Below are 14,393 nucleotides of genomic sequence, written 5' to 3'. Positions count from 1 at the left end.
TATTGCAATAAAATGTAAACAAAATCTCAATTTTTTTTCATTATCATTGCAATCAAAGCAAGATGTCAATTCAAAACTATGTAATTAGGTTTTTTTTTTTAAAGTTGTTTCTTTTTTTACTCTCTCTATACGCAAATTGCGTAATAAGAACAAAACTCTAGAATATTCTAGAAGCTGCAAATCATTGCAAATACTACGGTGGCAAATACTGCAGCGGTTTAATCGTTATTAAATAAATGGCACTATGTAAATAAGTTAAAGAACAGAGAATCAAGGAGGCTTGATTGCGAAACCCAAGAAAACGTGACGTCAACATATCTACCACTGTGTTTGCACAAATAAGTCAAATAAAAGTCGAAGCAAAGACGTGAAAAATGCAGAAATGGTGAAAAATATAGTAGGATCCCGTTACGAAATTATGCTTACATAAAGAAAACCGATGAAAAATATTTTACATCTTGAAAAAGATTTTCACGTAAGAACATCCACGGATAAAGATCGCTTAAAAATCCAAGTAATAATTGTTAAAAGTTAAATAATATAAATAATATTTATTCAAAATTGTTTTAATAATAGTCATTTTGCGATATCTTGATATCGAATTCGTAACGAGTCAAAGAAGGAAAAGTGATAAAGAGAGAGAGAGAGAGAAAAAGAGAGAATAAAGCCACACAACGGAAGAAGTAATGAAAATTAGGAGTGGAAAACGTAGCGGTAGTAACGAAAAAAATACTGACCTCTGTAAGCCTTTGTTAATGGCAAGCATGGCCTTGCCAGTGCTAAAACAAAACACAAAAAGAACAACGTAAGAAGAGAGATACTCCGGGATCGAGCCAAAGTCGGGGGATAAGTCGGGCGCTCCCTGTGTATTTCATTTTCTACCCTCTACGTAGCGGTGCACTGTTACCCCGAACGGGACGCAATGGGGGATGCAATGGGGGATGCAATGGGGGATGCAATGTGGGATTGAGAGAAGCGAAATGATATCTATGTCGTTATAACATTAATATTGCAATAAAAAATATGATACACAATTATTTACAATACAATAACTGTTATTTGCACAATTCAAATGACATTTGTTAAATTAGAAAGTAATAATTTATTTAAATAATGTGTAGACATATAAATTTAATTTTAAGTAAAGTAAATAATCGACAAAGAATTTGTTTTATGAAATCAGTTCGGTTCTCTGTTAGGAGAGGAACTCAAGGAATTGTTGTCACAATGATATAAGCGCTATGTAGGTTAGAATATGACCGTGACGTAGTTTCCAAATGATGACGTCAAAATAATATGATAAACTTGAAATCGTTAAAATTGTCAAGCATTAAAAAAATTTTTTTAGTTATACTTGCAAATTAAAAAAAAAAACAAAAATTCGAATATAAAAAAAAAAAGGAGAAGCATTTTATGGATAATATATATTAAAATTGACAAATTACATTTTTTGGTATGTATTACAAAAATTGTAGAAAATAGGCCGATTACTCAAACCATTAATTGATTGTGCGTTTTGTCGTCTCAAATTTTGTTTAACATTGACAGTTCAATTAACTGCTGTACAAGCTATTCTTCCTCTCTGTTGAAAGGGAAAATGAAATAATAAGAGACAAAGCAACAGCAAAGCGCAGCTGCACTTGATTAGCGCTTTGTACTTATTTGAAAACAAACGACTAATGTCCGTGACGAGACTCGTGAAGAATTTCGGTAGCTTTGTATATTAAATTTAAAGGTACGAACAGACTTTGACACGTGCGATCAATAAAGATGTATTGTATACTGCATATATCGCCTCCGAGAGAAAATTTGTGAAAATACGTAAATAGATACGTATAGTACGTAAATAGATATCGCTCTTGATAGCGAGCATCGTGACTTATGTGTAATATATGGGAGGCTCGAAATGAAAGAGATGATAAATTGTGTGTCGATAATCCTTAACTCTGTAATTGATATTTGTCGTCATCGAGAATGATCATATATATATATATATATATATATATATATATATATAAAGATTTTGTGATATAATTTCACAATACATCTAATAATTTGCCACAATAAAGTATTACTTCGATCGTGACGGCAGATACCGATATAGAATGTAAGGCTATTGTGTACGTTTTGCTCCTCCGTGTTTCGAAAATGGCCAAAGATCAGCTTACGTTTTTCAAATCAGACTTATACAATATTTCCTCTCTCTGTCTGCATTCGCTCGAGTAGCATAGATTTATACATGTCTATCTCATGGGATCTGATCGCTGGCCTTGAAGAAAATGAAAACTAAAAAGGGGGAAAAGTAGCATAAAAAACAAGAGTCCACGTACAATGATGAAAGAAACACAACGATGAGAGTGCAAATAAAGGAGAGCCAGTCGACGTTTTTTTTTTCTTTTTAATATTATTATTGTGTGAAATTACGTGGATGTTATCGAACATCGATCTATTATTTGATAAGGTCACGGAGCCCTCCGATCGACCTTGACAGGTTGTTTCGTCAATATGAAAGTTTAATAGAGACATATCGATTGCGAGACGGAAAGACCTTTCTAAACAGAGGTAATGCGGATTCTCTGTGGATCGTCTGTGCTCCGGAACACTATACCTTTCCACGAACTTTTGTTCGTTCACGTTAACATTGTAATTGACGAAGGTGAAAAATAATACGTATATTTTTCAGGTGATGAGTAACCACAATGAAATATATTAAAAAATTGGCCAAACTGCTCTTTTATTAAACGTCGTCATTGACCGTTCCCTTATTGTAACTAATTGTAAGTGAGAATATGAAAAATATATACCGTATCTAAAAATTACCGTGTAACGAAGGTCTAAGCCATGATTCCCGAAAATAACAGAGCGTGCACAGTCACAATTTAAAATAAAAAGACAGACACGTTAGTGCATACATATTTTAAATTAGAATCGGATGATATAGGAGGAGCTTTGTGCCGAACAACTTGATAAATGTGGAAGTAACGATAACTGTCTGCGATCGACTGATCGATCAATTGACGTACATAATCACAAATATGTTTTTAATTTACCATCCAAACGGTCAAAAATCGATACGATAAAGACATTGTAATCGAAGGAAGGAGATAAATGTCTATTATTATCGATTTTGTTTTCTATAAAATACTTTTTCATTCTTTTTAAGTTCTTTTATCTGAGGCTTTTTCAAGCCGCAGCAAAAAATGAAGCATAATATTGCACCGTATCATATATTTTCTATAAGAAATTATTTGCTTTCTTGTATGAAAAATAAGGATCTATACTGTTTAGTCAAGATATCACAAGAATAGCAAAGTCTCGTGTTTATATATAAACAATTGATCGATCTAATGGAGTAATTTCGTGTTTAATTTCGCGGTGTCTGTGTGCGTGTCAAAAGAGAGAAAATAGAAGGAAGAAGACGAACAGTATATGCTAGATAGATTAGAGAGCTCTAGATAGAAAAATAAAAAAATAAATATTGGACAATCGGATGGATAGATGGAACGAATACGGAGAGGTTCATGGATAAAATAAATAGCTCGGGAGAAGAACTCAGTTTATACAGCGGAATAATTAATCAGAAAATCAATCAGTGAAGAAACGTATGAAGTGAGAGAAGAAAGAAAAGCGGGAAAATGCTGCGCGGCCGAGCAATATCGCGGTATTTAATTCGCGTACGTCTGTCCTGGAGTAGCGTAATCCAGAACATCAACGTCGGCGCGTTAACCGACAACCGTGTGGACAAATTGTGTGTGTTCCACGCAACATTCTCCAACAGAACTGTCTAACGAAAGCCGTGAGGAGTAGAATAAAGCGGAAAGAGAGAAAAAGACAGCAGAAGAGACGAAGAGTTAGAGAGATAGTGAAAATCCTTGGGTAGAGCGAGTAGAGGCGAGTAGGTACCTGGATAGTGGCGACAGTGGAATGTACCTGAAGCGGCCGGTCGGATGGTGGATCGGCCCGCCGAAACGCCGCGTGGCTTGTGGTGCGAGATAGGCGGCCAGTGGCGGTATCGCCTTGTTGTTGTTGCTAGGATTGTTGGCGAACTTGACGGTGATCGGCTCGGACGAGCCCTTCGGTATGGTGCCATTCAGCTCTTGGATCGCTCGTTCAGCCTCGACGCGCTGGTCGAACCTTATGAAGCCGACGCCCTTCGACAGGCCTGTCGGGAGGTGCCGAGGTAATCGGCAGAACACACAAGATCGCATCTGGTTATTGCTGACGACACACGAGACGTAAGCCGTTTCGTCGGAACCGCGCCGGACGTTTTTCCGACTTGTTTCGACCTCTCTAGGTTCCTGTATTTTTCTGTTACTTCCCCCCCCCCCTTATCAAACTAGCAACGTCGCGAGATCAACGACGGCTCGAAACCAATTTGGAGAGGACTTTTGATCGTATCGCGACGTTTACCTGCGATCATTTCCTACGCATTCTTACCGTGACGTCGTCTTATGCCTCCTTATTACACGCGATATTAATAATAATATTATTATTAAAGCCTCTAGCTAGCTTTCTCAACCAGTTAACAATCCCGATACATCAATTATTATCATTCAAGTTGTACTTATTGTTAGATTATAGAATGCATACAAAGTAATTCACATTTCACACATGTAATGTACAGGGGATTGGAAAAGTTACTTTATAAGTTACTTATAAATTATTTTTTAGATTACCTTGTATGTGTTTCTTATAGGAACTGAGCCCAAAAGTAATACAAAATTGGAGCGAATGATAAAATATAATATAAAAAATAAAACACCCTAACTTATACTTAATTTCTATAATAAAACGTAATTTATAGGTTATTTGTAAAATAACTTTCCAACCCTGGTAATATGTATGCTTCCATGCGTTCAGCTATTATTGAGAGCACAGCGACAAATTACGAATACAAATCGCTCATCTCTCACAACGACGGAAAGATACGACTTGAATACACGTCGCATAGATTCGAGAAATGTTAAGCTTATTTTATACTTTAGAAAATCTTTTTTTCTACATATAGAGACAAAGCGAGTGGTTCGGTGCGCGCAGATTCGTTTCTTTACAAACACGACAATGTCTTGTCGGGTGGACGTCTTTTTGTCTTTCTTTCAATTCTCTCTACTTTGTAGATCTATTTATCATTCGCGGTTTAGTGTCGATTGATAACAGGTAGACAGGAACGAAAAAGAGAAAGAGTGAGAAAGTGAGAGATAAAGAAGAGTGATAAAAAAAAAAGAAGAAAGAGAGATAGAGAGCGAGTATATTTTCGATCACGGATACATGTCGATATAGTCGAGAGATCGTAAGCAAATCATAACCATAACGAATGACAAAAAGCGTAAAGAAACAAAAATGGCGCTCGGGGGAATACTGGATGCGCGCATCATCTGTCATTGCACGACGTAGACAGAGACGCAATAATTTTTTTTCTTATCTTTTCTTCTTACATTTCGGTCGTTCCAAAATTTCGTATCAATTAATTGAATTTTTCCGAGTCGAAAGTGTGAAAAAAAAAAAAAACATGGAACGTTTCGCGAAATATTAAACCGCAATTATTTCATTATTTATTCAATATTTTACCAATTTCCGATCTAACCAAACCTTTTATAAAGCCAGTAAAATGCGTCATACAATGTTAATTCTTTGAATTCTTCTTCGCTGAAATATTGTACATCGTCGCACGTCGGAATTACAAATGAATTTTGACAAAACATTAACAGGCAGACATGAACGGATATTATCGAAGGCAACGTTTTACTTGACGCGATTACAAATCGATTTTCGATTCCGAGCGACGCTCGATTACACCGCGGGGTAAACCGGTGTTCGTACTACCGCTGCGTTGTGTTTTATTTAACAACGACGGCGACGACATTGACGAGGTATACATGGCTACATGTGGAGAGAGAAAAAAAAAGAAAAAAAACGAGGTCGCGCAAACGAGAGACGCGCGCGCATCACAGATCGAAAGAAACGGCTGCTTTTCGTTTCAGCTAGAGAGACGTAATGAGGGAAAAGAAAAGAGATTTGTGATTTACGTACCGGGCAAATTGTCTCCGCCGCCGGTCACAAACTGTCGTACTAAACAGAAACGGAAAAAATCATATCTCGTTAAAATCCAACTGGCAGCACACGCGATTCGCTCGCCCCTGCGATACGTTGGTTCGGGAAATGAAAAAACGTGTTTGCGCGATAAGACGGAGTAAAGGGGTTAACGAAAGAAACAACACAACAGAAGCAAAGTAAAAGCAACGAGTCTCGTCAGCATTCAAATTAAAAAAATAACAAAAAATAAATAAAAAAAAATTCATTGTGACTTTGACGTAACAAATTGAGAAATTTAATATTATTTATACTCAGAATTTCTCAAAATTGTGAGACAAATCGAAATTCTTCCATTTCCAGCCATTTGCTGGAAGCAAGAATAAATAAATTGATCTTACATCTTTATTAATTTAACAGAATGTCGCAATCATTTCTCTGCACGAATAATATAAAAAAATATAAAACTACACGCACAACTGTGAAACCAAACAGATCTAAAAAATATCTATATAAGAAACTAAGTATGTTAATAAAAACTGTTAATAAAAATAAATAAATTCCTTGTATTTTAACTATGTTATTTAACACTTTAATAATCTTATTACTGGATGGGAATTCGTTGCTTTCGCATTTAACGTTTCGTAACAATAACGAAAAGAAACGATATCATTTTAAATAAAAAGAAATTAGATAGGACGAGTACGTATACAAGGGGCGAGCGGACTTCGTGTAAATTATACTATTTCAGTTTCTCCTTAATCATATAAAAAGCGTGAGAGCCAAAAGGGGAAAAATTCGGTATATCGCGCGTGTTCACTTTTGCGGAAGATAGGAGAGAAAGCGATATAGGACGAACGTAAGTCTCGGAGAGGGGGGGGGAGGGGAGGAAGAGAGAGGGAAAACGAAGCAAGCCTGGTGGGGTCCGGATAATGGAACAATGGTAGTGATAACGCGCGGATGTAGCAACGAGTGCGCCGGAATGTGAAGGATGGGAGTAAAAAGTGAGCACGGTAAGGAAGCACGAAATTAAGATCGAGGTGGAGGCCATGAGACTTTTGTGCGTGCAACTGGGTTGGCCAGGGAGGAGCATTTGCAATAAATAAATCAAATACGCAAACGAAATCTAACTCGGGAAGGTTCGTAGACGACTAAAAGCGAGAGACACTTGCGCGACACTTCGAGCTGTCATCGTATCTGTCGTAGGTATATACATACGTAGCTCCCCTCGAGAACAAAGTTGCGTGTATATATACGAAGCTGTATACTCGTGAAAATCATTGCTCTTTGTGCTCTTCGAATGAGGAAACGTGTGGAAGAGTGTGTACAGGCGAAAGAAAACATAACGAAGTGAAAACTGATACGATCTCGTTCGCTCAACAGAACATTTATCGTTATCGCTTCAACGAGCTACTCTTACTCGCACTTTCGTTATCGTTATCGTTTATGGCGCACCGACCCACCCTACAAAACGGACTCTAACCCCATGGCCTACGCACCTGTGATCTGGATAAGCTTTATTTAAAGCCGCCGGAGATTTCCGATTTTGTCGCTGTCTTAAATATACAGTTTTCTCGCAACGTCGATTTCATCGTATTGCGAGGTTTCGTATCAGCGCGAATAGGATAACAAGATAAATCGGATCTAAGTCGAAGACTGGAAGAAAACACGCGCCGAGGAAATATTTCAAACGATATCCGTAACGACTCGTCGGACCTTCGTTTGTAGATGATACATCTCGCGTTGTGTCGAAGAAATTGACAGGCGGTTGGAAATTTTTTATTCGATCGGAACAATTTTTTATCATCGTGACGGATAAAAAAATCATCGCGGAAAGCTCGCGAGAACTATTGAACAGGCGGATTTGCGTAGACTTACCGGTGATGTTGTCGCACAGTATCCGCGACGTGATAATTCTGCCGTAGGGACTGAAGAGATTCTCCAGATCCTGTTGCGCCATATTTTTCGGCAAGCCGCTGACGTACAGATTCGCGCCCTTGATCGCCTCGCTGCTCGGTCTCGCGTACGACACCTAGAAAAGAAAAAAAGAAAAGAAAAAAAAAAAAGAAAGAAAGAAATCGCATTCCAAAAAGTACTCTCTTTCTCAATCCCGACAAATATTCGTCGGATACGAACGAAAACGGCGGGATCAACGAGGTGCTCGATATTTCATCGGATGGGAAAAGAAAGGGAGAGAAAAAAAAACATGCCCACGCGATAATCATCACATCATTCCCGTTCGCGTGCGATAAAACCCACCCGAATCCAGGCCAACCTATTTATATTGCTGCATTACCGCCCTACACGCTCGCGTAGATGTATTTAGTAATCTAGAAATCACACAGAGATCCTTTGCAAAGTATTCGACTATATGTATTCATAGATCGCAAAGAAATAACGACGATCTCTGATTTCTCAAGAAAAATCATTGGTTTGATTGTGAAAAGTAGAATTTACAGTAATTAATCGCGTGATTGATTATTACGGGGATTATGAAAGAGGACAAATGAACAATGGAGCGTCCAAGATCTGTATTACAGGCCGCTTACCTTGATGGTTTTGTTCTGCAAACGAAGACCATTGAGCGTGTTTATAGCCTTTTCGGCATCTTCAGGCCGGTGATAGTTGACGAAACCGTAACCCAAACTCTGACCTGCAATCAGAGACGCAGCCCTATAAATATTACGAATGTCGATGTTAGATTTATTTTCGAAAAATACGTTAATCACGAGCTGCATCGTACGTAGTTTGCGATATGTTTAGTCGCTGATGACATTTTGACGGTTTTTGCTTTCGATGTAAAAAACAAACGCTACCGACAAGTTTTGTTTATATCTGAATGATTATCTGCCGACTAAAATAATCGCATCGAAATGGTGGTCGAATGTGCAATGCCAACATGAATTTCCCCAATACGTCCCGGAACCAATTTTATGAATGGCGGAGTGGCAAATATATCACCGAGTAGTTGGCGAAATGCCTGAAGCAAGTAGCGGAACAGCAAGGACGAATGAATTATTTTCCGATATTTTACCGAAGAATCAATATAAGAAACTAATAATTCGATGAAAAAAAAAAGATATCAAGCATTATTTTCTAATCGAGTATCAATTTTTATTAATTTAGAACGTCGGTCGTACGTCATTCTTTCCCGCTACATTTAATAAATTTAAGACCTCGCGTAATTTGTCCGAGAATGTAATTGAACCGAGAAGAGAAGCCGAGAAGGAAGGTGTAAAAAGAATAATTACGGTGTAAACCGAAAAGAATTGTTCCGACGGTGTGTTTATCGCGCGTGGTAGCGAACGACGTGATACGGTACTGCCATTCTGCGGCAGTGAGGTCGAGCATAAAGCGGCAAATCTTCAAACCAAACGCCGCTCTCGTTCTTCGCGGCGGCTTGAAATAGCGCCGCGACGTCTATACACGTGCTCGTCTCGCCGCCACCACACACGGAATACTCGTATACCCAGCGCACACGTACCCGAATTATGCTAGAATATATGTACTCGATACACTATGGCGATACGGACGCCCATCGAGTGTGTTTATAGCCTTTATGGCGATATGGACGAGTTACGCAAAATGCCGTGTCAGGCCGGAGACTTATGGATCGCGTTATATAAGCGAAATGACGGTATTCAGCAAAATAAATGTTTGTCCGGGCTGTATATGAGCTAAATTGGTCAATTTCGTGAAATAAAAACGCATACTTTCACCGATGTACTAACCTTCGACTGGCAGCAGTTGGTAATAAAAGAAATAGAAGAAATTAACGAAATTAGATTAACTAATCATATGGTGTGAAATTAAGAAATTTACGAAAAGTAGAGTCGGTCAATTCGGGCTTTTTGAAAGGCTCGTGTTTTTTGTGAAAAAAAATAACATTCTACAAATTGTTTTGGAAAAGTCGGACATAGTTTTCCCTTTTTCAAAAACTATTTTGAAATTATTTTTCAATCGTTGATTAAAAAATTGAGTCTCTGTCGAATTGAATTATCCGAAGAGAAAAAGCTAATTTTATAATATTCAGTCTCCAAATTTTGTTATCAGAGAGATTTTATGTTTTAAAAACTAACATCGTTTAAAACAATGCCTTCTAATGTGTCATTAAATATACTCGACTCGTTTAATGTTTGACGACTTAGATTTAAGTGTAACACGAAAAGAAAGAATGTGTGCAGTAGAAATGCTGATCTTACCGCTGAGCTTATCACGGATTAGCTTGCAGCTTTCGACCTCGCCTATACTGGAGAACAGAGAACGAATCTCATCCTGTGTCATGCTCTGCGGTAAGTAATTTACTATGAGATTCGTCTTCGACTCTTCCTGCGAGGTCTGTCCGAGGGTTGAGCCTCCGTTTTGTTGTACGACTGTGTCCATTCCGTTCGCCATCATTGCAATCCTCTAACGAGTCGTCCCTAACTATGTACGAAATCTGCAAACAGAATACATAACATGTCACATTATACCAGTGCGATCCAGACACTATCGATAAATAATTGTAATTATATACAATAGCAATTAATGGCTTGTTTGTATTAAAAGTATTTTATTTTGGTAAAATTGAACAGCGGGATTTTTATGATATATCGCGCTAATAAGTCTGCATATTTTCCCAAGACGTTAAAATATATTTTAGGAGAAGCTTCATTTCGTAAACATATCAAATATAAACTATGTCGCAAGGTAATGGAAAAAAACGGCACCGATGTAAACACTAAATATCGAAGGACATAAAAACCTCTGACAACCAAAACAATAATGCACAAGACATTCCTTGACGCTTGAAAACTCAAGTCCAAGTTAAACTACGAGTTTTTGCACAGCCTATAAGCCGTGAATTCGGCGAAAGAACGAATATAAGTAGATATAAGAAATGGCTTTATTGTATAAAATAAAACTAACGCGAATTTTAATGTTGTCTTAACAATTTTTTTTTTTAAATAATTAAATATTTAAAACGTATAAAAAATTATGTATCAATTATTAATTTATATTATATTATATTAATATAAGTAATTTATTAAATATATAAAATATGTTAGAATAAATTTTATTTAAATCTGCAATCATTTACAAAGTTTCTAGTCTCTTATTTCAATATTATCGTAAATGTTTTGTATTAGATATTAGAAAAATCGATATAAAAGTATGAATATTATAAAAGAATCTGAAAAAAAAAAAAAAAAGTAATACTCGCGATTCGATCGTGTAGATCTGAACAATGACTTTTCAAACACAGCAAGAAAAGTACCAGCGGCAGTTTGGAAGAACGTTGGGGTAACATTCGATATGAACTCGGGTAATTTAAAAGGGCCGACGACCCCCGTTGTCATTTAAAGGGCTGGAGACCCTCTCATCTCCAAACTACAGAAGCACATCGAGTGTTGTACAAGCCTACATACATAGTGTCCAAGGCAGGAAAGTACATAGAGATCAGTTCATAACTAATTTCTCAATATCAGGAACTATTTCAAAGTTTAATTAGAAATTTAACAAGTAGTTGACGGAGTAACGAGAATTGGTGATCAAGATCATTATATATATATAATTTTCAACAGCTCTCCTCTACCAGTACAAAAAAATTAATGAAGTGCTTCCTAAATTACTATCTGTGGCATGAATAAATTATACAAAATTTGAGCAGGTGACCGGCTTTATTGCTGTCTAAGTAGAGAAGCAATTAACTTGGAAATATATTCATAAAAAACAAGCGTTACTACGATTTCATTAAACAGTAAAGTCACATTAAGAGAAAAAGTTGAGATTAATTCATTTTTATGGCTTAAAAAGATATCGATTCCAATCAATCTCGCTACTAAATAAAGACTAACGAAATTCTCCAAGAGATAGAACGAATATGAAGCAAGCGCGAATCGACTAGGAGGAAACGAATTGACATTCCTGAAACTGAAATTCCTACAAATGTAGATTAATTTTGATATCGGTTCAATTTACTTTTTATTTTTTTCTAATTATTAGAACTAGAAAAAGTTGAATAAAGCCGTAAAAAATTGATCAATCAGTTGAATATGAGAAGAATAATTGGCTATGATTTGATCAATTTTTACAGCTTAAAACTGAAAGCTTACATAATGGCTGCTTGTAGAAAGCCTAGAAGAGTTACGGGTTTTTCTACAATAAGCCGTTATCTAAGCTGAAGTCTCAAGCCGTAAGAAATTGATCAATCACAGTCAAATGTGAGAGGAATAATCGACTAGCCATTGTGGCTCACTTTCTTACACGGCTTAAGACTAGCTTAGGCAATGACTTAGGCAGAAAGACTAAATTAATGGAAAATCTAACAATAAGTCAGAACCGAGATTAACATGAAATTGCATAGACAGAAACGGGCAAGAGAATGATTCGGCAAACTCTTTCACGCGGAACACCCGGTAGACGCGCTCGTTCGTCAGAGCGCAAAGGGAGAAACAGGAGCGAAAGAGGGAGAGACAGAGGCAGAGCGAGGAAGGGGAATTACGTGTGGCGGCTATCGTAGGGTGCCAACCGCGATGTTCACGGTTAAGGCGAGTACACACACGCGCACACACGCACAGAGCTGCGACGAGACGTTTATCAGTCGGCACGAGCCGCCACTGGGCTCGTACATTTTTACTCTCTCCCACTCTTTCTTTTTTATGTACGCGCTCCCTTCTCTCTCATCACACGCGCTGCTCTCCCTTTTTCCCCTCCTACGTTTAGACATCAGCTGTCCTTCAGGGCCTTCCTTCCTTGTCGTGGTCGCCACCCTAAAAACCGAGCTGTCCACGTTGCCGCGGGGTAACAGACAGCTTTTATTACGGTCGGCCCCTCCCCCTCCCTCAAGTTTCCGAAACGGACTGGACGTGTACGCACGGTGCGCGTCCGGCCGTCATATGTGAAAATATATATGTGCATTTGCACGGGACAATGGTATGCCGTACTTGCTTTGTTTACATCGTACATACGAATGCAACGATGGTCGGACATACCCCTCCTTCCTTAATTTACACGAATACAAGAGGCCGAAAAGGAATACATTTAAAGAGTTATACGTACTGGCGATACGTAAAAACGATTGAACGGGGCGAAGCACGTGTGAGACAAATGGCACGTGTTCTACCACGTTGTTTTTAATGAGACCCTTGTTGAAATGAAACGAAAGTGGCATTCAGCGTGTCAAAAAACAATGATGGATATTCTTTAAAGTGATAACTTATCTAAATATATCTCTAAAAACGTAACATAATTCGATTATTAAATCGTGGACGAATAATCTCGTCAATATTGTCACTTTAATGTTTACTGAAACGAGAAAAAGATGGATAAATTCACTTCAAATCCAAGTGTCTTCATATATGTGGTTTTCTATATAAAAATAACAATATATGTTTAAATAGATAAATTTCCATTTTTGTACGCAGTACAGTGTCATTTTTATACAGAAAATTAAAGCACGCATACATTAAAGACGTTTGAAATTTTAATAAATTATTTAGCTGAATTGTACGAACTGAATGTTTACTGAATATAAAGATATAATTTTATTTAGAACAGAAAAAATCAAATACCATCAATTAAACCATCGTTTTTTTTTATTCAGTAAATATTTATTTACTGTAAATTTTACTTAGCTTTATATTCAAATATTTATTAAAATTTAGTAGAAACTTTAAGCATTTTTTTCTCAATCAGCATATCCGAAGTCATTCGTGTTATACATTTGGAGTTGCAGTAATTATTCGATGGCACTACCTTCAAAAGCGAGGCAAATTCGCAACAAGATCGTAATTACAAATTAAAGAATTAAAGTTTCGTCGAAGTGTGCCATGTTTACAATAAGAAAATTACAAAGAGAAAGCATTTTTCGCCGAATGCAAAGGCCGCCGACCACTCACTCGCGTCCCCTTTGTTTACGAACAGTAAAGCGATAAAGGCGACGCCGCCGCTCGCAGGAGGCAGAAAAGTCGCGGTGCGCTTTATCGCAACCCGGCATCTTCCACGGTATCGATCCGCGCGCGGCGTTGTTCGCCATCGCGATATATTTTCGGAGCCGACAATGCCGAAGGCGGGAGAGAGAAAACCCGTTGTCGCCGTCGAGTTGACTATATTGTCAGCGCATCGGGAAAGCATATCGCTCCGCTCTGACTTCTGAATCTTCGCTTCATTGTCGTCATCCGGATGACAATGACGCGGACGCGTGCACGCACGACACTGGGGGGTAGGTGACGACGGAGGGGGATGGTATGATCGGAACGGAGCGACCCTCGACAAAACTTTCAACGTAACGCGAGGCTATTTCGAAGCGGCCTATTTTGAAGGGCGTACTCGCTGCGAGATTAACAAATTTTGCTAACCAAAAAGTAGGGTGTGTTGTGTTA

General features: G+C 37.8%; 1 protein-coding gene across 15 annotated transcripts in view; it reads right to left on the bottom strand.

Moving 5' to 3' along the window:
- LOC108755813 (ELAV-like protein 3) overlaps positions 1–14,393 on the bottom strand; it is a 44,756-nt gene that overhangs the window by 2,908 nt on the left and 27,455 nt on the right. For 6 of the 15 annotated variants that reach the window (XM_018499105.1, XM_018499104.1, XM_018499101.1 and 3 more), the window contains 6 exons: positions 10,233–10,468; positions 8,580–8,683; positions 7,909–8,062; positions 6,031–6,069; positions 3,904–4,162; positions 738–779 (listed from right to left, as the gene is read on the bottom strand). In XM_018499105.1, the coding sequence (XP_018354607.1) occupies positions 738–779; positions 3,904–4,162; positions 6,031–6,069; positions 7,909–8,062; positions 8,580–8,683; positions 10,233–10,428 (794 nt within the window). In that variant the 5' untranslated portion in view covers positions 10,429–10,468. The remainder of the gene's footprint in view (positions 1–737; positions 780–3,903; positions 4,163–6,030; positions 6,070–7,908; positions 8,063–8,579; positions 8,684–10,232; positions 10,469–14,393) is intronic. The other 9 variants (XM_018499107.1, XM_018499110.1, XM_018499111.1 and 6 more) reach the window with 7 other exon arrangements.

Source organism: Trachymyrmex septentrionalis, unplaced genomic scaffold (genome assembly GCF_001594115.1).
Source record: "Trachymyrmex septentrionalis isolate Tsep2-gDNA-1 unplaced genomic scaffold, Tsep1.0 scaffold9, whole genome shotgun sequence".
Classification (NCBI taxonomy): Eukaryota; Metazoa; Arthropoda; class Insecta; order Hymenoptera; family Formicidae; genus Trachymyrmex; species Trachymyrmex septentrionalis.
The sequence above is the reverse complement of the archived record's forward strand: the minus strand, read 5'-3'. Positions and strand labels throughout refer to the sequence as shown.